Below are 27,579 nucleotides of genomic sequence, written 5' to 3'. Positions count from 1 at the left end.
GATTTTAGCTTCAATATCCCACCGAAATTTTGTATTTAGTCTTTGTAGGGTTTAAACAACTTTTCACCTGAAATTTGTCAGTATAGGTCCACGTCCTCATATAGCCTCCATAGAACGGTACATCCCGATTTTCGGTATTTTGAAGATGTGACTTCACTATCGCACCGAAATGGATGAAATCTGATTTGAAAATACATAATTAATGAATAAAAACTTGTATTTAACAGTTTCTTTGGAAACGCATCACTGCATTAATTTTCCTACTTCCACCCATATCGTGAGAGCCGTAAGGCGTTCTTTTTAATTTTGTTTTTTCTTATATGTTATGCTGTGATCAATTCCAAGTAATATCTGATCTTATTTATCATTAGACAGCGGAATCCTATGCAAATGCATATATGGTTAGGATGGTCGTAGAGAAAATCTGATTAGACAGAAACTCGTTTTATTACAAAATAAAACGAATTGGGCCCAGCAATTTTTGTATATTTTGCATATCGTGCATATTTTGTCATATTTTTGCATACACTATGCAACACAGAAAATGCAAACAACTTTTAGTATGCATTTTTTGAAAGTACATATTTAGACAACAAAAACCCTAGTAGGGTTTTGTCCTGTCAGATCCAGTTCGGATTTTATGGCCTTATCTAAACCGGGCTAAATCTACACTTTTTTGCATTTATCAGGCCTTTATCTCAGAAACGAATAGGAATTTGGTCTTGTTGTCTTTAGCAATAATGTAGCCCTAAACTAGTAGAACTTATTTTTTGAAAGAAACCACATAATAAAAACTCCATCTAGGGCATCAAAATCTATAAAATATAGAAAATTTTACATTATTGCTGAAATTCTGGTCAATATCGGCTAAACTATTGGGAGTTGAACCAAGTAACCTTTTGCAAAAATCTTCCAAATAAAGTTCTCAACAATTCTTTAAAACATTCTGAAACTCTAAAATGCTTACTTCAGGTTGTTTCAGCGGTATTTTGCATCATATCTTTTACAACACATATTTCAAACACAGTTCACACCAACAGTTTATTCTCGCATTTCGTATTTCACTACATTATTGACATTTTTATTAAATCGTCGTTCAAAAATGTACTGAAAACAATGGCATAGAGGCATTTTACAACAATGACATGTTCTGAAGAGTTTTGTATTACATTCCAGGGAATATTTTTCCAAAAGAAAATATTCGGAAAAAAATTAACGGTTTTGGAGATACGGTGCGAAATGTATAAAAATTGTGGAATTTTTGCATATATTTTGAAATTTGAGGCAATAAATGTAGTTTTTCGAGTTCATTATTTCACTAAATATTTAATTGTTTTGAATGTTGTAGCCTCAGTATCCCACCGAAATGACTGAAAATTGGTATTTAGTCTTCGTTGGGGGTATAAAACATTCCACCTAAAATTTGTCGGCATAGGTCCAAGTCTTCATATAGCCCCCATAGAATGGTACCTTCCGATTTTCGGTATTTTGAAGGTTGTGGCCTCAATATCCCACCGAAGTGACTGAAATTTGGCATTTTGTCTTCGTTGTGGGTATAAAACTTTCCACCTGAAATTGTTCGGTATAGGTCCACGTCTTCATATATCCCCCATAGTACGGTACCTCCGGATTTCTGGTATGTTGAAGGTTGTGCCCTCAATATCCCTCCGACATGGCTTAAATTTGGTATTAAGTCTTCCATGGGGGTAAAAAACTCTCCACTTAAAATTTTCCGGTTTAGGTTCAGGCCTTCATATAGGGCCCCATAGAACGATACCTCCCGAAGGTTGTGGCTGTGGTTATACATTTCTCTATTTTACTGACTTGTCTGAAGAGAATTTTAAACAGAAAAATTGTACACATAAACATTTTTGTACCTATTATTGAAATATTTGTTGCATAAGAAAATATGTAAAATGGATAAATTTTGCATATGCAAAAATTTATGCATTTTGCATATGTTATATGTTTCGATTGCAATGTAATCAGAAGCCAAAAATATGCCCAGTCCCAAAATTTGACATGTATCGGACCAAAAATAGGGGTTGCATAAAATTCCGCTGTCTATTTATCATATAGTGCGGTTTCACTAGAGTTTTTTGCCGGGTTAACCCACTTCGAGAGGATTTATTTGACCTTTGCGTTATGGAATTGACATTTGAAATCCAAACCCACTGGGTTAATCCGGTTAAGTGTAACCGGGGTAATAGTTTTATTTGAATCAAACTTAATAAACATGTGTTTTTTTATTTCAAAAACAAGAGATTGAAACAGCTTCTCCTTTTTCAAAGAATTATACTTTCTGGGAGAAATAATGCATTTAGTGGAATAATATGGAAACATTCAAATTGAAAATCTAACGAGTTTTCATTCATGTTTTCTACTCGTACAAACCAAATGTGAAAAAATATTTGTTTTTTAAATTCCAATAATTAATAGACATTTCCACAGTCCATACAGCCGGACACTAAGCCAACCAGTAGTGCGATTCTCTAAAGCATAGTACACACGGTCCAACAAAACTGACAGTCATCGAGGTCTATTTCGTTAATATCAAAGTCTAGCTGAATAATTACTTTCCTAATCACTAAATTATACCTTAAATGTTGTATTTCAATCATTTTTACCTAACAAAAAGTTTTTATTTGTCAGAAAATTGCCGTAAAAGTACGTTGACTGTCAGTTTTGTTGGACCGTGTGTACTACGCTTATCTCATTTTTTGAGTTACCGACAAAAATCGGTAACATTACAATGCTTATAATTTCGGTAATTAACAATATTATTCGGTAATTTAGCGACCAATAAAAAGTAGTCGTAAAGTTTTACCGATAGCAACAGTCTTGTCGACTTTTATTTGAATTTTTCATTCATAATCTTGTGTTTTAATGTTACCGATTTTTGTCGGTGACTCAAAAAATGAGTTAGAGAATCGCACTACTGGGGCTCAATTCTCTTTCTATGAAAATATGAAATGAAAACTTTTATAAAGGAGAAAACTGTCAAATGAAAAATTATAAAGGATATATTTTTCACTTCAAATTTTCATAGAACAAGAATCCAGCCCCTAATTGTTATGTTTGTTGTCTAAAACATTATTATACCCTACACCACTATGTGGGTACTTATATACTTATATATATCAAAATTATTGTCTCGACGAGCTAAGTCGATCTGGCTATGTGTGTCCGTCCGTCCGTTCGTCTGTCCATCTAAACCTTTTAATCACGCTATTTTGATCGGATCGTCACTAAATTTTGGGTGTCGATGAGGGTCCGGGAGGGGAAAAAGCCTATTGCTTTTTGGTCGGATAATATTTAGGGATCGGAATGGGCAAAAAACATATTTGGTGCAAAAGTCAACGTTTTACTTCAAAGCAAATATCTCCGCTTCTATAAGGGGTATATCAAAAGCAAAACCTGCAAATAAAAGTAGAAAATATCCAATTTGCAACGATGTAACATAGTTTGTCGTAGGTCAAACAACGAAGATATCGCAATAGCCGCTAATAGAACACAACTTTTCATTTTTGCAATTTTAATAATAATGACGAATATCACAGCTTTGATTGGAGACCTTCCAAAAGCAAAAGCACGGTTACACCAGAGCTTTTTGCCGGGTTAACCCACTTCATGAGGATTTATTTGACATTTGCGCTATGAAATTGACATTTGAAATCCAAACCCACTAGGTTAATCCGGTTAAGTATAACCGAGGTATATGAAAGTAGAAAATCCCATCTTTACAATGATGTAAAGCAGGTTGGCGTAGGTGACCATATAACGGAGATATCGCAATAGTCGGAAATACATCCCATTTTTCCATTTTTTTGTAATCACGCTATAGGTCGCAATTTTGATTGGATCGTTACGAATTTTTGGGTGTGTGTGGGAGTCCTACAGAGGAAGAAGCCTATTGATTTTGGCAATGGTCGGATAATATTCAGGGGTAGGAATGGGCAAAAACCTTATTTGGAGAAAAAGCCAGCGTTTTATGTTAAAGCAAATATCTCCGCTTCTATAAGGTTAGGTTGTCATAGGTGGTGAAACAACAGAGATAGTCGGCAATGCATCCCTTTTTCCATTTTTTGTGTAATCTTAATCGGATCCTCACGAAATTTTGGGGGTTGATGGGGGTCTCACAGAGAAAGAAGCCTATTGATGGTTGGCGTACATCCCACTTTTCCATTTTTTTATTTGAGTTGTACTGACGATACACTTATATTAGAGTTGGGCAATCTAGTTCACTGGACGGTTCGATCTTTCTCGTTCCTTTTAACAAAAGAAACTAGTTCCTTAATATCGTTCCTTCGTTCCATATAGTTCCTTCTTCAATTTAACGCTGAACAAAAAGAGCGAGATGAGCGAATAAAACAACATGAACAAAAGTAACGAGATTAACGATAGGAACTATATAAACGAACGAATCGGATATCGTTCCGATCGTTCCAGTGTCGCAATAGTTCCAATATGCGCTTCAACAAAATTGACCTGTATTAATGAATACATTCAGAGCAAAGGCGCTAAGCTATCCCAATTGTAATATTTTGAATTTTACCGGTCAAAAGCTTATGCACAGGGGTAGTGGTGTAGGGTATCACATAGTCGGCCCCGACCCGACTATAGCCTTGGCTCACTTGTTGTGATTTAAAATACAAAGGAACTCAAATCACAATAATATAAAACCTGTTATGTTTGTTATCAAAAGTTGTTAACAGAACTCTGAATGGCCGACCTTCTATAGGCCTTGGACATTTCCTTATTTTGTTTAAATTTATCTTTGACACTAACGTTACAAACAAAAACAAATTCCTATGTGGTTGTTGTTGAGGTGTATTTGTTGTAGTACTTACTTTACCTGGTTTGTTCTATCATGCACCATGGCATAGACAAAGAAATCCTCTCACCTAAATTCTCTCATTTAGTGTGAATTGAGTCAGTTGGCTATGCACTCAATTTTTAAAATGGCAATAACTATAAAATGTTAAACAATTTATTCTGGTAAAAGACAATATGTGGGCAATCTTGGCCGCATCTACATGCTCTTATAAAAATATTCAACAAAATATTGTAATTTACCCCAAAACATTGTGCAATTGAGTCAAAACGCTGCGCAGTTTCCGTAAGGGCGACACCTAGAAAAAAAAAACAAGCACATTAAAATTTCTTTGTCTATAAATGTATTAGTCTATGATTGAGGTATTTATTGCATTCATCTGTCCGTCTGTTTGTTGAAATCAAGATGCAGCTCGCAAAACATATTTAAGATAAATCTTTATAATCTGGTATAGAAGTTTCTTTACTGCTAGGATGTTTGGTATTGAAAATGGCCCATCATATTTTTGACTCCATAAATCACAGATTTGCTATAAACTTTAAATGTTAACGGCACTTGAGCAACCCTCCATTATTAAAAATATGTTTCTATGTTTCTGCGCCTGTCCAGTGATTGAAAATGTCAAAATAAAGACCTTGTGATAAACACTGCAAAAAAGAAAGGTCCCATTAAAATAGATTCAAAACAAAATATAGACTAGTTTACACCTGTGTATGTAGGATTTGCTTGGCTAATAGGTACCACAACACAATATTCATTCAGGTGGAAATGTACTGCCTTTGACAGGCAAGAGTACGAGTAATGGGCTGGGGATTGAAATGTTGGAGCAACATATGTAGCAATGTACATATGCAATTGTATTTGAAATATCGTAGAAGGTGTGTCGGTATATCAACTACGCACAGTGCTACAGGATATTATTTATATGTAAATTTGATTTGAACACACTAAAGGATGAAATAAATCAATATCCTTTCTAAGATTTGAACGCTTTTGTATTGTTTTTTTAATTATATGTACATATGTACAATTGTTGTTGAAAAGCGAATGTTTTCGCTCTTCTATAACTCACTGTTTCACCCACCCACAATAACAAAAGTACGTTTCCTTGATACTATGGAGACATTGATTCGTACATACATATGAAGATACTGTCTAACAAAGTACCCATTTGGACAAGAATCTAGTAAGGAACGACGACGTACTGTGCATCTTCATAAACCACATATTATTGGCCGTTATTATAACCTTCCTGTAGTTAAATGTTGGCCGTTATCGGTCATTTAACCCGTATTTTATTCGTACAAGTTTGTTTTAAGAATAAGTGTCAGATAACTTAAATGAAACTTTATGTGTGTTCCCGTACTTGTTTAATGGTAAAAGTAGTAAAAGAGCGAACTGTGAAAAATGAGATACACATACAACTTTGTTCAAAATGTGCCGAAACAGAAAAATGAAAAACAAAAACGTCAAAAACTGGAACAAATATCAATGTCGCCCAATCAGCCAATTATAAGTCGGGAAGATGTTACTAATATTTACACGCTCAAATTTAAAGAGAAGTGAACATTTTACAACGGTTTACAACGGGAACGGTTTAGTTCTGAAACAAAGCTTTGGTGTTCCTTTTAAAATTTAAATTGCGCCCTAGAGTATTCTACATCAAAACCAAAGAAAATTTGACAGCAAATTAAAATCAACCCATCAGATTTCAGTAAACGTGAACGATTCTGTTTTTTTGGCTTCATATTGCCATATGCATGGTAGAATAAAGTAAAGGTAGGCCACAGCTCACAGCTGATTACAATTTTTTTCTTTTTATGGCCTAATCTGTCAAAAGCAGGGTTGACATTTTGTACTGTTTTTGTCATTATGCAATCATAAAGGTAGATGTATCGCTGAATTGTTCCAACAAAAAACTTCTGCTGTAACACTATATCTTAAAATTGAAAACAAGGACAAAAAATGTGTATTCGCGTGGCAAAATAAAATTATTGATTTTTTAGCAAAACTTACGAATGAAAGTTTTATCAAATATTGATATTAATTTAAATTTGTTCCAAAAGTACGGGAATGTAAAAATTAAAATTTTTGTAAAAAATCTGCTGACATTTATCTGCAAATCGGATGCCAGCAATCACGATGACAGATTAGCCAAACTTGTCAATTAGAAAATAAGTGAATGACATTTTTTCACTGTCATAAGTTTGGGAAGAACTTTTGCTATTTTTGGAACACTTTTCCAACAAGAATATTCTGGAGCCTAGCTAAAGAAATGTTTTTACACTGTATGGCACTTTTAACATATAAAAAGTGAAGCTATAAGTTCCATATGTTTTTGTAATACGGGATAGCTATACAGGTACATCTACCATTATTATTGTACCATGCCATTTGACGTTTTAAGCCATGGCTGCAGGGTGGCATTTCTCAGTGATTTTCATACCTGGCCTACCTCTCCTTTATTGTACCATGGCCATATGTTTACATAATGTAATACTATGTTTACATTTACGAAATCCACTCGATTTCAACTGTCAATTCCATTGCTCAAACGTTGACGTATACGCAAAGGAATTGACAGTTGAAATCTAGTGGATTTCGTAAATGTAAACATAGTATAAGATGTAATAACAAATCGCTAGTAATGCGAATTTTATTTCGTACTGTTCTTAAAGTAAGGGATAATAAAATGGACTTTAAAGATACGATGTATGAATGGCCCTATGTGTACCAGTTAATGAAGTACTAGTAGGTAGCGATGCTTACTCACAACACATTTCGTGGGGTAGTACTAACACTAACAAAAGGGGCCATACGAAACTCCTGGAAACTATTTTGTGAACAGTTTGATAGCGCAAACGACGTCTAAAAATCAAGATTATCTACCCAAAACCCATACACAAACCAAGCTATTGGTTGATGAAATAGGAAAAAGATTGAAACAATCGAAAAAAACGTAAAACGCCGTTGACATTAGAGCTTTTTGTCGGGTTAACCTTCTTTATAAGGATCTATTTTGACGTACATATACCCAATGGAATTGACATTTGAAACCCAGTGGGTTTATTAAATCCAGTTATATGTAAACGTTCTGTAATCCTTTTGATGAAAACGCACTTCCAGCCGAGTGTATCATCGTATGAGAGAAGCTAGATGGTCAAACATGCAATCATGATTTTCTCACCATACAAAGTAACGGGACCAGACCAGATCTTCCAGGCCCAACACCAAAACCTTATCGCCCGATAAGTTTAACCTCATTCTAAACCTCATAAGAGACAAATCACCACTACTGTTGGTTACTACCATAAATAGGGCCGTTCTTATGTCTTGTCTTTAGAGTCCTTTCTTTAAGATATAACCCTGCGTTTACAAATGCCAGTATTGGCAGGACAATAGCAAAAATACAAACCTTTTTCACAAATACATTTATACATTTTTAAATATGTGTAGAGAAAAGTATGAAAGTATTGGTGAAAATGGTTTGTAACTTTGCTATTGTCTTGCCAATACTGTCTGTGTGTAAACGCCTAGTAAAGAAATAAAATAAAGTTCACATTACCAGGGGTTTGTTATTAGATTTTCCACTTGGAATAAATGTTATATTTTTTAAAAATATGCCAATATGAGGTAAAAACTCTGTATACTTGAAGTTTTTTGATTTGAATTTGCTGTAAATTTGTTCTTGTTTTTGGTGCAGCATTCTCTCGGGCGCACTTTAAATTTTAAAAGGAACACAAAGTTCCTTTCAATTTATCTCAAACTTATTCTTAAAGCAAAATGTGTGAGAATAAAAAACGGGGTATTTGTCGGATACCGACCAACATTTAACTACCGAAAGGTTGTAATAAGTCTTCTTTTGTTGCAAAATATTTTGATTTTGGTGTTTCTTTGGAAAAGCCGAAAAGTGAGTGTGATTCTCATTCATATGAGAATACTAGACACTTAAAGAGTTCGGTTTTTCGCTAAAAAGGCATCATTTCAAAAACTGAGAAGCCAATTGATAATTCCCTTCGCCGGGATGAAATCATGATATTGGTAGCGATCAGTAAAATTTTGCAACACTGTCAGTTCGTTTTGAAAAACATTACTCTCTGTAATAGAGGGTAATAAATGAAGTTGAGCCAATGGGGGAATACTCCACTCAAACAATCGAAAATTTGGATTTTACGTAAAGATGTACAGCGTTCCAGTGAACATTAAGTTGAAAGTGTTCTTTATATTTTAAGGAGGGCCTTCTTGGCTTTAAGTTCTAATGCAAAAATTATACTTTTAATGCCTCCAAATTGGTTTATTTTGCGTTTTCAAATCCATCCAATTGTAAAAGAAAATATATAATAATGCCCCATAGTCTATTAAGGACGAATGTAGACGACCTTATTATACTTCTAAGGGGAAATAACTCGGCTCTAAAATAGCATACAACTGGGCCGGACCGAGAGATCTAAATATTAAAACAGTATTTCTAAACAAACATTTCTCGAGTAGCTGGGACTAATTCTGGATAGGAAACTTTAATCGAAAGACCATATTCAGGAAAGGACGAATAAAGTCCACAAATGTTGGTCAACCTGTGGAAAGACAAATCGGCTAAAAATGGAATTTTAATCACAGAATTATACATTGGTTATACAGAAGCGTTATTAGACCGATCCTAGCATACGCAGCTGTAGTATGTTGGACAGCTATGGACAAAAAATGCAATGCGAAAATATGACAAAAAGCAAACAAACAAAAATATGGCAAACGCGACATAATCGATTAGTTGTCAATGAGAGCCGTACCTAAAATTTTCTGAGCGAAATTTTTGCAGAACATTTCGAAGCTGGAAAACGTCATCTTGTGGTACTTTTATAGCGGCTCTTAAATAAAGGACGAAAAGGACATTGAAGGAAGCGAGTTAGAAGGTCGAAAGGCCCTACGAAAATAATCCTCATTCGATTTGACTGAAGACATGTCATCTCAAAAATAAGCTAAAACAACAGGGAACAAAGATATAATTCCTGATGGCTTACAGGGTTTCTGGCAAAAACTTCATCACGCCATAACGCGGACGTTCGACTCGCGGCGGATCTGTCCTTTGGGATTCTTAATATACTAAACAAGGTCTTTCATCTCCAAAAGGAATTATCTCAGCCCCAAAATTTGTGTTCACAGTGTTATATATGTATAAGAGGAGGAGGGTTTGTCATTCCGTTTATCCGTCCGACATTCTGTCTGTTAAAATCAAGATACAGCTCGAAATATTTAAAATAGAGCTATATCGGTCCACGCTTTGATATATCCCCCATAGAACGGCACCCACTGATTATCGGCATTTTTAAGGTTTTAGCCTCATTATCCCGTCGAAATGGCTAAAATTTGGTATTTAGTCTTCGTACGATCTAAAAAACTCCGAAAATTTATCAGTGCAGTTCTAGTTTTTAATATAGGTACCTCCCGATTTTCGGTATTTTAATGGTTTTAGCCTCATTACCCCACCGAAGTGCCTGAAAATTGTATTTAATCAAAGTTGTGACTACAAATCCGCGTCTTGCTATAGCCCCATAGACCGATACCTCCCGATTTTTGGTATTTTATAGGTTTTAGCCTCATTATCCCATCAAAATGGCTGAAATTTAGTATTTAGTCTTCTTGAGGGCACAATACTTTTCTTCGGAGTGCAGGTCTACGTTTTATATGGGTCCCGTAGAATGGTACCGTCGAATTTTCAGCATTTTCAAGCAGTTAACCGCATTATCCAACGGAAATATTTGAAATTTTGTATTTGGTGTTCTTTGTAGCTAAAAACATTTCTGCAGAGAGATATATTCCATCCCCCTCCCAACGAGAACGATGCCTCCCAATGTTTGGAATTTTCCGATTTTTGTCCACAGGATCCAACCGAAATAGCTGAAATTTCTTCATTGGGGGATTAAAATATTCCCTCAGAGAATACATTTTTTGAAGGTTTTAGTCAGAGAAGTGCGCAAGTAGCTGATTTTGACACTCATAAGCCACATGCTGAAAAACAAGCGTATGTGCGGCTTGCTACTCTAAAAAATAAATGCAAGTGTTGCTTGCCATTCTCAAAATATGTACGAGTGTGGCTAGCCACTCAAAAAAAAAAAAGTTATTTAAAAATGGATATTTTTTGACACTTGCGTATGCTTTGCCAAGTAGTTTTAAATACGCAATAACAATTTCTGTCTTACTGCTCATTGCACATCAAGTATTATTTTCAACCCTTGTAATTCAACCGATTGTCTCGTGCTCTCCGAGAGAATGAGAGCTAAGATCACTGATTTTCAACCGTTAAAAGAACATGCAAAAGCACACATAACATTCCAAGCAAATAAAGAAAAGCATACACAAACGAAACAACAACAAATAAAATTACAATTGTTTATTTTTGTAGTGTTGTGTGTGTGCTTCCACTTGATAAGTCACTTGGCAAACTATCTACGATTGCGAGTTTTATAACAGTGCAAAATATGATGAATACTTGTTTTACTTATTACGCACAAGCAACGGTCTTGATGTGTCGCAAGTATTTTTGGTGGTGGTGGAAAAAATACCGAGTGCGAGAAAACACATGCGTTAAAAAAGCAAAGGGCCCAAAAAACTTGTGCGTGCTCAATTGGCTTACGGGGGCAAGTAACTCATTGATGATCTCTGGTTTTAGTTATATTATTCAGCCGAAATGCTTAATAGTGTCCATTGGAGCTATAACTTATCCTGACGTCTATATAACGGTACAGGCTGATTTCGTTTATTTTCGTGAGAACTAATATTACATTATTGGATGGTACTTTAACTAGTGACATACTAGTAACATGTTGTCGGTAGTCATTTCGTGAATCAGCTGGTCATTAATACATTGTTATATTGTCATGTTGATGACATTTCATCACATGAATGTGTTACATGTATCCTTGTTTCCTTCTGCGGTTGCTCTTTTTTCGGTTGCGCTACAGTAATAGTTATGTAGTTTCGAAGATGATGGCAAAGACAAAGAAACGAAAACGAAACCGTTATTAATTAACGAATACAAAAGAAACAAACAAAAATCTCATCAAATTAATGTGACAGTATATCATCAATGGAGAAGCTCACACATACGTAGTATTAGTGTGTGAGTGTTAATGCCTGTCTAAAGAATGAAAATCAATTAAATTGTGTGTAAATATTGAACACGAATGCCTTTAGCAAGTGTCAGAGGCCAAAAAAATTCAAATCCAAACAAACTTTGTCCGTCCAGTACACCGACTGCCTAAATACCAAACAAAATAGTAAAATTGAGAGAATAGACCAAAAAAGAAAAACTATACAAAAACAATCCAAATTATTTCCACAACAGCTTTTCTTTTGGTATGGAGAAAATAAGAAATGTGTTTAAAGAATATAGTGATGAAAGAAACAATGGAAAGGAACACGAAGAATAAGCTCTAGAGTAAAATATAACAACAAATAATAACACACGACGCAAAGCACTATTAATTTTTTTACTGAGGCACTGGGGCAACTTTAACATAGGCGAAACAAAACACACAGAAATTCCAAAAACAACAATTACGAAAACCAAAATTTTGCTATTTTTGTACTTGAAATCGAGTGAAACAAGCAGAGAAACAAATCCATAAAGTATTTTTTCGGCTGTCTATGGAGATGTAGGTGAAAACAAAAAAGACGCTGGTGCATAAAAAACGAAAAATTCTAAAAACAACACTAAAATAATAATATAAAATTTAGAATTTCTTTAGAGTTTTCTATTTCTTTTCTATTCTGGTAATATTAACAACAAATGGAGTGATTGATTTTATTAATTTAACAAAATAAAAGAAATGTTTTGTGACAGTACAGAAGAAATCCAAGCACAAATATTATGAAATACTTATTAAAAATGGAGAAAAATTGTGGAAAAAAGAAAACAAAGAACACACATGGCACATGTGAAGAAGAAATATTACGAGTGTACAGCACAAACGTAATATTTATTTAAGGACAATTGCAATGCAACATTATTTGTATGTTAAACTTTGTCAAAGTGCTTAAAATTTGTTGAGTGTTGAGTGAAAATAAAGTGAAATAAAAAGTTATTAAATTTTTATAGATTTTGTTTTGGTTCTCTTCTGCTTTGGCAAAGCGTGTATTAAATTTGTGATTTAAAGAAAACAAACACCAACAACAACAAATACTATAATATTATCGGTTTCAATCAATCTTGCAACGACGATACTACAAATCTATCAATCCTCTCATTGTCTGTACCTCCTATAAAAAAGACCCGCCTGTGTATTAGAATTAAACAAATAACAAAAGCAACATTAACAAATTACAACAAAATTAACGCATTTAATTTCATCACTAAAATTCTAAGGCCATACTATTTAGACGCATACTTATTTAATCGCAATTAGTAGGTGCGTCTTACCATGGCCATCATTCAAATGTCTCAACACTCTAACGGCCTTCTACTTCTTGCCATTGTTAATCATATCCCTAAGGATAAGTGTGTGTGTCTGTTAGTAATGTAACTTGTTTTTGTTTTGCCCATTCACACATTTGCTTCTAAATAACAAACAATAACAAAAAAATTAAACTAAAGTTAAGTATTACCAATGGACCTTTAAACGTCCCTAACATATGAAACAACCAACCAACCGACCAAATGTCGACCCGCCATAAGTCTTATTAAGTGCCATTTTGACCAATTACAGAAGAACAAAAACACCAACCAACTGACCTACCCACTCCAGCCTTTATTCTTACAATAACTAAGTCCGTAGATTATCATTCCGGCATAGCCTCGAAAATACCAGCCACAACAACAGCAACATCATTATCACCAACAATATATCGGTGACACCACCGCAACTGCACAAATAAAAAATGGAAGCCAGTCTTATGTATGAAATTCTCATGTATTTGAATTCATTCTATTTCGGTTTGTATGCTGCATTCAAGGTGTGTGTCAGTACCCTGAAATTTATTCTATTAACGTATCCTGAGAATGCCGTAATGAGAGAAGGAATTTTATTGTTAACAATGTGTCTTTTGGAGACGGTGCGTATCATATTGGGTCGCCGTAGTAGTTTAAGTGCTCGTGGTAAGTATTTATACGAATATGAAATTAAATTTTTAATCTATCCCATGCATTGCAGGACAATAATAAGTTAAGGTAGCCCGCCCAGGCTGATTACACTGTTAATCGTAATTGTTGGGGGCAGTTGAATATTTCTTTTGGAAATGAAAGCCCCAGGTTCGCTATGTGTCGAACTAGTTAGTTATGGCGTGATGCATTTTTGCGTATAAAGTAGCACTGTTTCCAGCTATTGTGACATGTTTTTGGGATTGCTTGATAAATCAAATAAGGAATCGTTTTGTAGAGATTTACGTCAACTACATTACGTCCACACTACAACACTAAAAGAGGAGATTTTATCACATCCAAATATTCTACGAAATGTCGGTATATATGGATCAAGATATATATAAATATACCTAAATAAGGCTATGGTAATGCTGGAAAAGAACAATGGCAATATCGACAAAGACCTCTCATAAAGCCATCTGAGCAATATTTTCCTAGAATATTTGGATGTATTTAGTATTTATAAGGCCATGTTTATATTATAGCCTTTTGCAAGGTTAACCTTCTTTATGAGGATTTATTTGAAATATAAGCAATGGAATTGACATTAGAAACCCAGTGGGTTTGTTAAATCCGGTTATATATATAAACGTACTATTATACGGTTCAAGGATGAAAAGGGCATACTTAGAAATTAGATAAATTGACAGAATTCGATACAAAAATATTCCTCCATTGGATTTGACGTCAAAATAGAGATATAAACATATGTTATCATCCATCATAGGATCTCAAAATAACACACGAGTTCGACTCATAACGAATCTATACTTATGGAGGTAGTCCAAAGCACGGCCGACCAAGAAGAGGGCACACAAAATTCTCAATATTTGCAACTTTTGACAGTGTGTTAGTAACGTTGTATGCACGCATGCTGCAAAACAAAAACAAATCAAAACTTTTGTGTGCTCTTTCGTTGCGTTCGGGTCGTGTGTGTGTGAATTGCCGAAAAACTTCGTAACTTTAACAATATCAAAGCACGACATTGGTCCAAAGGCTTTCATTGTCAAAAATGAATTTTCCACTCCCAGATTTCGGGTTCGAATTTTCACTTAGGGTAATTATTATTTTATAAGTCGAGATTAACTCCTGCTGCACACGTTAAAAATGTGTCAATGTCCGGCAGTTTTTCTTGGGGTAATTGTCAGTTTGTTGGAGAGAGAGAAGAGTCATATGAGATTCCTTTTATATTTTTAGTGGTTCTGGAACTGAGTAATTAGCTCTGTTTCAAAATCTAATGTCTTTGTTCAAAAGCTAGCAAACTTTGCACTTTTCTTTAAATAAAACAAGTAAAACCGGTGTTTATTTCGGCCGCGCCGACCACCATAAATTATATTGAAACCCGATTTACGCCATTTCTGTTGGATAATTTGGCTAAAACTTTAAAAATATTTAAACTCTGGCGGTACCGTTATATAGGTGATATATCGACACCTCCAAATAATAGTATGCTAAGTCTAAAAAGTGAGTTTTGCAGGAGAAGCTCTCAAAGTGTGGACATTTTTTTGAACTTCAGTACTATGCTAAGTCAATATTTGTTTATAACTTCTGTTCGGATTGACCGATCATTACCAAAATTTGACAGAATTTAAGTTAAAGGACGTTCTACACCTCCAATTAATAGTTTGCTAATTCTGAACAGTGAGTTTTGCTGGACAAGCTCTAAAAGTTTGGAAATTTCTCTGACCTTCAGTACTATGCTAAGTAAATATTTGTTTATAACTTCTGTTCGGATTGTCCGATTATTACCAAAATTTGACAGAATTTAAGTTAAAGGACGTTAAATATAAAAATGTAAAGATCTTGAAAACATGCTAAGTCGACTTAGCATACTATTGTTTGGAGGCGTCGATATAAGAACGTAAAACTTTTACCAGCAGAAATTGTCTTTTAGCTCCAACCGAGACTAAATACCAAATTTTAGCCAGTTCAGTCAAAATACCCAAAATCGGGAGTTACACTTGTATGGGGGTATATCGAAATATGTACCTGTAACCTGTTGAGCTACACCGATAAATTTTGGGAGAAAAGTTTTGTAGCCCCAACGAAGACTCAATACGAAATTTCAGTCATTTTGGTGTGATAATGAGGCTTATAACTTGAAAATTCCGAAAATCGGGAGGCACCGTTCTTTTATAGGGGCCACATCAAAACGTAGACCTGTACTGACAATTTACTGGGGGGAATATTTGTAGCCCCAAAGAAGACTATATACCAAATTTCAGCCATTTCGATGGGATATTGAGGTTAATATGTACCTTTAAAATATCGAAAATTTTCTATGGGGGGTAATATTGAAACATGGAGCTATATATATAAATAATTTTCAGTATAAATGTTATTTAGCCTCTTGAGACACAAAATACCAAATTACAACCAATTCGAAGGTCAAATGGGACTAGAGTTTGGGGTCGGAAACTCCCGACCCGGGATTTCCCGAAAATTTTTCGTCGGGATTTCCCGGGGAAATTATTTTTGAAATCCCCGGGAATACGGGTATTTGTATTTTCATATATAAGTCGTATATTAATTTTCATATATTGATTTAATATTGGAAATAAAGTGGAATAGCGATTATTCGTGCCCCGATAATTCGAAATTCCAAACTTAGGGTCCATTGTAAAAACTGCGATAATTCGTATAAAGTACATACATTTTATTCCTCTCGATAATTACTGTTGTTTGTTTTTTGGAATTCGAAGTCTGTATAACCTCACATAATTCTGAACTTTTTGAAGCCATTTCCTTATTGTTATAGTCTATATTTTTATTAATGAAATTCTTAAAGGATATTAATTTGCGAAGATATAAACTCTGTGATCTATTCGAATCGTTGTTTTCTCCAAAATTATTGAATGTAATTTGGTTTTTGACCGCATACATAAAAATACTCTTGAAAAGCTGTCATATCTGATTTATTGGTACTTTAAAGATTATGGCGCATCGTTTAAGATGTTTATTATTGCTATTTGACCCTGTAGCTATTTTACCCTTAATAACTAATGATACAACTATATACTAAATAATAAGATTTTCGGTATTCACCACATGAAATGAAATTACGGAATTGAAACCATTCCGATTGGAATCTGCGACTTGTCTGTTTATTCCTGGGTACTTGTGGCGTATAAGTATTAATAAAATATTATTTAAGTAAAACGTATACGCGCTGAGAAAACAATAAACACATACTGGGATAGTCCGTATGACATTTTTATTCCCTTCACCAAACTATGGTATTATGTATTTGTGCATTTGTATGTAACATACAAAAGGAAACGAAATAGACCCATAGTTCCTTCTAGTCATATATGTACATAGAATCACTTTCTGAGTCGATTTATGCATGTTCGTCCGTCCGTTCGCAACGTACAGGTAGCATTTATTGCCCGATTCAGTTGAAAATTGGAGAATATCATTTTTCAGCCATAGGAAGAACGCCATTGCTTTTGGTGAAAATCGGTTCAGAATGGATATAGCTCCCATATATATTTTTGGCCGATTTCACGTATTTGCGGTACCGAAAACTCTATATGCGTCCGATTAGATGTCCTTTAAATGAAAGGAGCTTACATCTGGAAAGTTGTTGCGGATTCTGAAACTACAATGTTCATAGATGAGAAAAACAAAAAATCGCCGGAGCGCTTTTTAAATAAATCGCGGTTAAAGTTCGCGATTTTGCTGGGAAACTGCAAGCCATGTTAAAATGGATCTGAAGAGAATGTTGTAGCAGTGAAAATTCCCTACAAGATTGTCGTTTGTGATACTTTCATAGATTTTACCATTTTTACAGTGTTTTATTTAACTTGCTTTGGTGTTTAGTTCAAATCTGGTAACTCATTTTTAACACGGTTGCAGTTGACCAATCAAACTTAAAATTTTCACACATTTCAGATTTGGATGACAATACATGAATATGAAATCAAAACCAATATTGGTCCATTCTTACAGTAACAGTGGTAACTGATTTTTAAAACGGTTGCAGTTGACCAATCGAAGTAAAACTTTGCACACTTTTCAGATTTAGATGACAACACGTGAAAATGAAACGAAAATCAATATCGGTCCATTTTTTCCCATAGCCCCCATATAACGGTACCCCCCAAATCTGGTAACTCATTTTTCACACAGCTGCAGTTGACCAATCGAACTAAAACTTTGCACACTTTTCAGATATGGATGACAATACATGAATATGAAATCAAAACCAATATGGGTCCATTTTTCCTGTAGCTCCCATCCAGCGGTATTTTATCGTCATTTTAAGCCCGTATTGGCTGTTTTTTGACAACCAGGGTTTCCAATGGTACAGAAACTTCCACACCAAAAATTATTGACATAGGTCCAGGGCTTGGTAAAGCCCCCATATAGTGGTACCACTCGATTTCAAGTGTTTTAAGGATCTTATCTTCATTTTTAGCCAGAATTGGCTGTAACTTGGTATTTGGAGTTCCTAATGGTACAGAAACTTCCCCACCAAAAATTAGGGACATAAGTCCAGGTTTTGGTATAGCCTTGATATAACGGTACAACACGATTTCAGGCATTTTAAAGTTTTTATCTAAATGTTCGGCCTAAATTGACTATAATTTTGTTCTCAGTGGTCAAAAAAATGTATTTACTAAAAAGTTAAAAATAAAAAATAATTTAAAAAAAATTAAGTTTCAGTGTTTTATTTAGAAATGCACTTAAAACTAGAAAATAATTTGTCGCTTAGCCTCAATAAATATATACTTTCTGATGATGGAATCTCTCAAATAAAACGCTTGCATTTAAATTATAAATGGTGGCAAAATTAAACGGCAAGCGTTTTATTTGAGAGATTCCATCATGAGGAAGTATATATTTATTGAGACCAAGCGACAAATTATTTTCTAGTTTTAAGTGCATTTCTAAATAAACACTGAAACTTAATTTTTTTTAAATTATTTTTTATTGATATATAGAAGTTCTAATTGGGACAATTCACTGTCTGTTTCGCCACCTTATAAAACAATGTCTCAAAAATGGTACAACCTAGGAAAAAATTACGGTAGCCAACCTTGTAAGGAATTTTCACAGCTATACGATTTTCTCTTGTCCCTTTTCGATAAGACTTACCGTTTTCAAGCAAATCGTGAAAGACCTAACAAAAAAAAAAAAAAACTAAAAATTTGACGTGAATTTCTATACCTAAAAAACATAGTTACAAATCATAATGGTCAATCCTCTAGAGAATTTTCACAGCTACAACATTTTCTTTAGCCCCATTTCGATAGGACTTGTCGTTTCCAAGCAAAATCCTGCCCTCCTAAAAAAACTAACAATGTGAACTTTGATCGCGATTTATTTTAAAATCCTGGCAGCGATTTTTCTTGTTTTTGGATTTTTCTCATCTATGAACATTGCTGTTTTTGTATCCGCAAAAACTTTCCAGGTGCAAGCGGTTTTCATTTAAAGTTCGTTAGTGCGCACCGTGCATGACATTGTTTTATAAGGAGGCGATAGAATAGAGAATTTAACTGCAACAAACTTTTTTAGTTCAATTTCAATAGAACTTGCGGTTTCCAAACAATCTTAAAAACCTAAAAAACCGTAAAAATCTGAATTTTGACCGCGATTTATTTCGAAAGCCCTCCGGCGATTTTTTGTTTTTTTGATTTTTCTCATCTATGAATATTCGAATGAATATTCGTTTCAAAACAAAACATAACCCACGTTGACCGACCTCGCTGTTTAGTTTTGTTTACATTTTGTGCGAACAAAACGAATAGCTAAAAGTTCTCAATTACACAACAACAGATAGAAAACGAAAAAGTTCAAAACACATGAATGATTCGTTTGGTGGTTGGAAAACAACATTCCGCAGCCCTTTACTCGCGAGCAACCAAAGAGAGCTTCTCTCTCCACTCACTAATTGAAAAACCATGCACTAACAACAGTGTTTGTTCAAATTTTTGTTGTTGTGTGCCGATTGCTGTAAGCTTACTGGACTGTTAAGAAATCAAATGTGTGTGAGTCGGAGTGTGTCATTGATCATTTCGCACAGTAAATGTTTGCCAAAAATTCTTTTTGTTTCGGAGGTGAATGAAACAACTCGCAAAGCATAGCTGAAGTACATTTCAGCAATCGTACGGTTTTCATTTTTTTGCATTGAAAAGTTTGTAGCTTGTTTGGTTTTAAGAACGAAATGATTCAGAGAAGCTGAAAAGTTTGTGACTTTTTGTGATTGGTACGGGAATCGTTTTGTTTGTTTGCGTTCATTGATTCTAAGTCGACATAACAATGTTACACCTAGAATGTTTAGTATTGAAAATACATCGGTCCCCTTTTTGATGTAGGCCCAATAGAACGGTACCTCCCGATTTTCGGTATTTTAAAGGTTGTGGTCGGAATGATCGATATTTGGTATTTAGTTTTCATTGGGGGTATAAAACCTTCCAGCAGGTCGGTATAGGTCCACATCTTCATATCCATAGAAGGATACCTCCCGATTTTCGGTATTTTGAAGTTTGTGCCTTCTATATCCTACCGAAAAGGATGAATTTTAGTCATCGTTGGGGATATAAAACGTTCAACTCGAAATTTGTCGGTATATGTCCACGTCTTCATATAGCCCCATAGAAGGGTACCTCCCGATTTTCGGTATTCTGTAGGTTTCAGCGCCGAAACCGAAATGGCTGAACAATGGCATTTATTCTTCGTTGGGGTTATACCTGAATTTTGTCGGTACAGGTTCACGTCTTTACATAGGCCCCATAGAAGGGTACCTCCCGATTTTCGGGATTTTTAAGATTTTATCGTCTTTATCAAACCGAACTGGTTGAAATTTGTATACCCTCAGCCTTTAGGCTAACGGGGGTATATACACTTTGATACGACTAAAAATGTGCCCCATAGAAATATTGGTTTTAGACCCCAAGTATGTTTGGACGAAATCCGTTTCAGACAATTTGGAGTCGATTTAGCCATGTCCGTCCGTCTGGCTGGTGCACACAATAACTCTCGGACGAATGAACCGATTTGGTTCAAAATTTGGCCTTGGTAATATTTTGTCCAAATATCAGGTACCTACCTCCCCCACAAAAGTTCAAAAATGTTTGGAAAAATTGTGCGCACCATAACCCTTGAACCCGTAACCGATTTGGTCCATACTTTGCACATCGTGAAATTTGAGCCATATCGGTCTACTCTCACAGGTAACTTACCCACAAAAATATATCTGTTGAACGGAGCAAACGACTTGGTCCAAACCTTGAATCTCCTTATTTTTTGACCTTAGGGTACATCCCCCACTGTTGAACATTTTTGTTTAAGTGATGTTTAGGATATGTTCGAAGATCGCATGGAAAATTATACGAAGCTACTCCTTGTGGTCCTGTTTAGAGTGATATTATGTTTTTCGTGGGCAAGCCCATTCTTCCTGACATAGTTGTCCAAAACTTAGTAGTTATACGGCGCAACACTTTTGAGCCTCAATCGGTATGTTCATGAGTCCAAAGAGGGCCACGAAATCGAAAAACCTCCTAAATACATAATTATTGATGTAAAGGATTTATTATTATTATTATTATTATTATTATTATTAGCTGTCCACCAGACTACAGGTGCGTAGGTTAGAATACATCTAATTATGCTCTTAAATAACCAGCATGTCATCTTAGAATTAAACCATTAGGACTAAATCATTTAGAGATTATACCCTTTCGACAGGTTGATCAATACCTGCGAGGCTTTGTTTGCTCTTTCCTAGATATAGTATTTCCATTTAAGTTTCCTATCCAGAATTACTCCCACATATATATTTGGATTCTTTCCCCTTAGATGTATTATAACGTAATCTGGATAGCAGACTTGTTCAAATCCTTCATTGGTAAAGGTTCTTAATAGACTATGTATGGTAGCAACCCAAAGGAGAAGTAATAAAATCTCTGTGGTGGTGTGTGTTACTTGTGGTTCCGTTATATAGGCTGCAGTTTATTCACCAATTTTGTTGCATACGTTTTATCCAGTTACAAAGGGCCGATCAACCTAAACATTGTCTAAGGATTGGAGCCGCATTTCATACTGTCTGTGTATACATTTTCCACTGATATTCTTTTAATGTATGTTCATTAGGGTTATGACTTTTTTACAACCACGTATCCCCGTATGATATTTTGATGAGTTTTGTGTGCTATTTTGATGAGGTTTTACCTAAGATTACATATGGGTGCCACCGTGGTGCAATGATATGCACACCCGCCTTGCACACTAAAGGTCGTGAGTTCAATTCCCCGGCCAGGCAACATCAAAAATTTCAACGGTGGCAAAATACCCCTCAGTAATGTTTGCGACATTTCCTGAGTATTTCAGCCATGTAAAACTTCTCTACAAGTGGTGTCTTAGGACACGCCGTTTGGACTCGGCAATAAACAGTAGGTCCCTTATCATTGAGCTAATATGAATCGGGGTGCACTCATTGGTAAGAAAAAAGTCTCCCTTGTCCCGTATGGGATGTTTGTGGAACAAGTATATATATTACATACAATCTTAATTATAAAGTGATTCGATAAAAAAGTTTCCGCACAAAAAGCTTCTAAAGTTTTTATTTTTCAGAACTTTTGAAAAATTTCTGAAGTCACTGTACGCAGATATTTATGTAAGTGAAAACAAGGTATAGGGGCACATGACATAATCGTTTGTTTCTCACTAATTTAATTATTGTATTATTATATATACAATTTTATATTATATAACTTTATTTCATATATCATACAAATTAAAAGTGGTTTGTGAGAGACCTTTTTCAATATTTATATGGAATATAAGTTATCTTCGTCACTAATAAGCAAAAGGTCATTCATTCTTGCAACAAGAAATAAGTTTTTGAGATTTTTTTATTTCATAGTAATTTTTTTTCAAAGTGGTTTGTGCGGAAACTTTTTTACAAATGGAATGAATGTTATTTTAGGAATTAATAGACAAAAGTTCATTCATTCTCACTACAGGAAATCATTTTTGAGAAAAAAATGTCAAAAAGTTATAACCCTAATGTACATATGTCGTCTGTGTTTTAGCATATCGTGTTGAATTACACACTTAATCCAGACATCTAATGTGCGTTCTTTTATTACTATCACTTAGGGAGGGAGTTATCCTCCCCCTCCATTTAGCTATACAAAATAGGCAACAACTTATTCTCAGACCTGAATCTACATACAAAATCTCATTAAATTCGGTAGAATCGGAATATGTACTTATATGGACACTGTAACAGTAGAATTTTTATATCAACATAAAAAAATAATTTAAAAAATTAAGTTTCAGTGTTTTATTTAGAACTGCACTTAAAACTAGAAAATAATTTGTCGCTTAGCCTCAATAAATATATTTTTTCTCATGATGGAATCTCTCAAATAAAATGCTTGCCGTTTAATTTTGCCACCATTTATAATTTAAATGCAAGCGTTTTATTTGAGAGATTCCATCATGAGAAAGAATATATTTATTGAGGCTAAGTGACAAATTATTTTCTAAATAAAACACTGAAACTTAATTTTTTTTAATTATTTTTTATTTTTAACTTTTTAGTCAATACATTTTTTCATGGTTTAAAATGCTAACGCCATATTAGCAAAAGCACCGAATATTTGCAGCTTTGCCTGCTAAAATTTCTTCGAAATATGTTTAGCAACAACAAACAACGGCAACATGTAGCAACAAATTTCACAAAAATATTCCTAGTGAAGCTGATGCTATTTGATATTTTGCTATAATAAAAAAGGATCAGACACGCATACTCATATTTTGCAGCACACATGATCAACACATATCAGAAAAGAGAATAAGAAACTAAGTTTCAAGGGCTTATCCAGGTTTTCAGCAAACAATTGTTTTTGAGATCAGGGTTACCAGTGTAATGCATTAAAAATCACGATATAATTAATTCCAATTTTTCGTTCAAAGGACATGTGAATTTTTGGTGAAGCCGTTCAATATATATCTTTTTATTTTTAAACAATAATAACACTGTGACACAAAATGGAACTCAAAGTCTGGGGGGTGGAAACTTTCTTTTGGAGATGAAAGCCCTTGATGAGTATACTAAGAACCCAAAAGGAAATTTTCGCCATAGGTCAAGTTTCTGAGATATCGCGCGATGAAGTTTTTGATTTTTTTCCTATAAAACTTGGGAAAATAGGTCCATATCTCCGTTTGGTGTTGTAGCTTCGTTTTGAGGTGACATGTCTTCAGTGAAATCGATTGGTGAATCTTTTTGTAGAACATTTTATTCTTCTAACTCAATGCCTTTCATGTCCTTTTCGTCCTTTATTTCTTGAACCGTGGTGAAAGTACCACAAGATGAGATTTTTCAGCATCCAAATATTCTCTTTAACAACTAATCGGTTTTGTTCCGTTTTCATTGTCATTTTTGACATTTATTCGAACTTGGTTCAGAATTAAACTATGTTTTGTTTTTCTGTATATTCGTTATTTGTTATGTATAGGTATGTGGACATAACAATTGGTTATTGCTTATGTAGACATCTGAGGTGCTTCATAAATATTTACGACAAATAGCTTTTGTAATGACGAACACGTTAACAACAAATTTTCTTGGATGATACATCCGGTTATCTCAATTTTTGAATCGGATATTCTGACATTAAAACCGATTTTGAACCGGTTTTAAGTAACCGATTAAACTTATATGTACACCATTAAAAAGCTTATAGAGTTGTCAAATAAATTAAATTCATTCGCTTATGAAAACTTTGCTAGTTGCAGCTCTAGAACGAAAAACCCGTTTTCTTAAACCGTTTTTAAGGAAATATATCCTTACGCGCAAATATGGAGATCAAAGGCTGGGGGGTAAAAATTCTTTTTGGCGATGAATGTCGATGAAGATAATATGATGAACCTGAAAGGACAGTTCTGCCATAGGTCAAACATAGGTTTTTACTGCGTTGGCAACCCTAGTCACTAAAAACTCCCTCAGTTGCTAATTCGTTGCGACGAATGGTCAGCCGACTGCTAAATATGTAGCGTGGTTGTCGATTATTCCTAACGAAAAAAAGATGAGGCGTAAAAAACAAAATAAGCAAAATGTACAAAATAAATATGCGTTCGGTTGCATATTTAGCCGTGTGGGTAAATATTGTGTAGCAGTTGAAGTGTACAGCTAATGCTAATGTTTTTAGATGCTTTTAAACCCTGCATTTTTTTGACCACTGAGAACAAAATTATAATCAATTTAGGCCGAAAATTTAGATAAAAACTTTAAAATGCCTGAAATCGTGTAGTAAAAACCTGGACTTATGTATGTCCATAATTTTTGGTGGGGAAGTTTCTGTACCATTGGGAACTCCAAATACCAAGTTACAGCCAATTCTGGCTAAAAATGAAGATAAAATACTTAAAACACATGAAATCGGGTGGTACCACTATATGGGGGCTATACCAAAGCCTGGACCTATGTCAACAATTTTTGGTGGAGGAGTTTCTGTACCATTGGGGACTCCAAATGTCAAGCCAATTCGGCCTAAAAATGAAGATAAAATCCTTAAAACACTTGAAATCGGGCCGTACCGCTATATGGGCGCTATACCAAAACCTGGACCTATGTCCACAATTTTTTGTGGGGAAGTTTCAGTGCCATTGGGAACCTCAAATGCCAAATTACAGCCTATTCGGGTTAAAAATGAAGATAAAATCCTTAAAACACTTGAAATCAGGTGGTACCGCATATGGGGGCTATACCAAAACCTGTACCTATGTCCATCATTTTTAGTAAGAAAGTTTCTGTACGAATGGGGGGTCCTATTGCCCAGTTACAGCCAATTCGGCCTAAAAATGAAGATAAAATCCTCATAATACTTGAAATCGGGTGGTACCGCTATAAGGGGTCTATACCAAAACCTGGACCTATGTGCACAATTTTTGGTGGGGAAATGTCTATATCATTGGAAATCTCAAATGCCAAATGGCAGCTAATTCGGGCAAAAATGAAGATAAAATCCTCAAAATACCTGAAATCGGTTGGTACCGCTATATGGGGGCTGTAGGAAAAATTGGCCTATATGCATGTATTGTCATCCAAATCTGAAAAGTGGGCAAAGTTTCAGTTCGATTGGTCAACTGCATCTGCATTAAAAATGAGTTACTAGATTTGAACTAAATCGGGTAGTACCGCTATATGGAGGCTATAGGAAAAAATGGACCCATATTGTATTTGGTTTCATATTCATGTATTGTCATCCAAATCTGAAAAGTGTGTTTACTTTTTGTTAAAAAAACGATACATAGTGATCAACTCCACCCACTGAAAAAATCTCTTACTATTTGTCTACTATTTTGTCAAAATATACCGTTATGTCGCTCTTCATGCCTTCAGAGTAACAACTTATGTATCAACAGTTTTTTTGTCTCTACTGAAAAGTCGATAATTTTGAGTCACTACCCTTTTGTTGAACTGGTGCGATATGTATAAAAATATACATACATATATACCATATTAAAAAAGTTCCCATGGACATTATATAATATATAATTGTTCCACAAACATCCTATACGGGACAAGGGAGACTTCGCTCATACCAATAAGTGCACCCCGATTCATATTAGCTCAATGATAATGAACCTACTGTTTATTGCCGAGTCCGAACGGCGTGTCCTAAGACACCACTTGCAGAGAAATTTTACATGGCTGAAATACTCAGGAAATGTGGCCAACATTACTGTCATGTTGCCTGGCCGGGGAATCGAACCCACGACCTTTAGTGTGCAAGGCGGATGTACATACCATTGCACCACGGTAGCACCATGGACATTACTGCTCCTTTTCGCCTAGGCTCCGTATTACTTTCATGGAATCGGAGATTGCTATTGCGGTTACTCCTAACAAGCTCACGCTAGAAAATGATTTGATTCCGTTTAATTCCACCACGCAATTTTTTAAAGGTTAATTAAAAATTGAACACAGCAAAAATAGCACTCAGGGCAGTTTGTGGGAACTATTATTTTGTTATATTTATGGAAGTGAGAATCTAGTGGGAATTCTTTTAATGTGTTCTTTAAGCTTTCCCTGTGATTTTCGTATCTTTTTTGTTACTATTAAACTCTTTTCTTTTCTAACAAAATTTCATTACAGCATGGCAGGCGATAGCATCTGTAGTATTAACACTGCCCAGTCTCGTTCTTGTTATATATTTATGTTTTTTCCAAACGACTGTTCTCAAACTTGAAGTAATCATGAGTGCCTTAATGATAGCCCTACACGTAGCTGAAATTGTGTACGCCAGTATGTTCATTTGTACGATGTGTCGACCGGTGACATATACCTAGCAGTTGTTGTTGTTGATGGATGTACCAAAGACGACGACGACAACAGCAACATCATCATCGCCACCATCATCTACAAGTGGAGCGCGAAGTAAATCAAATAATCCAAGTGTATTTTATATTTCCATAACCACGACAGAGTCATTAACAACTACAACAACAACAACATATGTGTTTTTGTACTTCCTGAAAACCACGACAGTAGCCTCGACAAATTTATGTCGACCTTCCATACACAACATACAACCGCATATATTTTGTAATATACTAGAAGTTAACAATAAAATACAACACAACACCAACAACA

At 34.8% G+C, this 27,579-nt stretch overlaps 2 protein-coding genes across 6 annotated transcripts in view; one reads left to right on the top strand and one right to left on the bottom strand.

The window, feature by feature from the left end:
* The window catches only part of Cks85A (Cyclin-dependent kinase subunit 85A), a 34,108-nt gene that overhangs the window by 6,137 nt on the left and 392 nt on the right, over positions 1–27,579 (bottom strand). The window lies entirely within an intron of this gene.
* Positions 5,702–27,537, top strand: TMEM216 (Transmembrane protein 216). 4 transcript variants are annotated; one of them, XM_073989067.1, is made up of 3 exons: positions 5,702–5,761; positions 13,425–13,925; positions 27,082–27,537. In XM_073989067.1, the coding sequence occupies exons 2-3, from the start codon at positions 13,709–13,711 to the stop codon at positions 27,273–27,275; spliced, it is 411 nt and encodes a 136-aa protein (XP_073845168.1). In that variant the 5' UTR covers positions 5,702–5,761; positions 13,425–13,708; the 3' UTR covers positions 27,276–27,537. The 4 variants fall into 4 exon arrangements, with proteins under 4 accessions (XP_073845168.1, XP_073845191.1, XP_073845176.1 ...); XM_073989090.1 differs by lacking the exon at positions 5,702–5,761 and adding an exon at positions 11,851–12,187 and having other exon boundaries at positions 13,537–13,925; XM_073989075.1 differs by lacking the exon at positions 5,702–5,761 and adding an exon at positions 12,254–12,269.

This window comes from Musca autumnalis, unplaced genomic scaffold, assembly GCF_047663935.1.
Source record: "Musca autumnalis isolate F117 unplaced genomic scaffold, ASM4766393v1 scaffold_1, whole genome shotgun sequence".
NCBI classification, from domain to species: Eukaryota; Metazoa; Arthropoda; class Insecta; order Diptera; family Muscidae; genus Musca; species Musca autumnalis.
The sequence above is the reverse complement of the archived record's forward strand: the minus strand, read 5'-3'. Positions and strand labels throughout refer to the sequence as shown.

Bases quoted from the DNA above. Each gene is read 5' to 3' on its own strand.
- TMEM216 (XM_073989067.1), top strand. From the start codon at position 13,709: ATGGAAGCCAGTCTTATGTATGAAATTCTCATGTATTTGAATTCATTC. The intron at 13,926-27,081 runs GTAAGTATTTAT...ATTTCATTACAG, and splicing joins TAGTAGTTTAAGTGCTCGTG to CATGGCAGGCGATAGCATCT.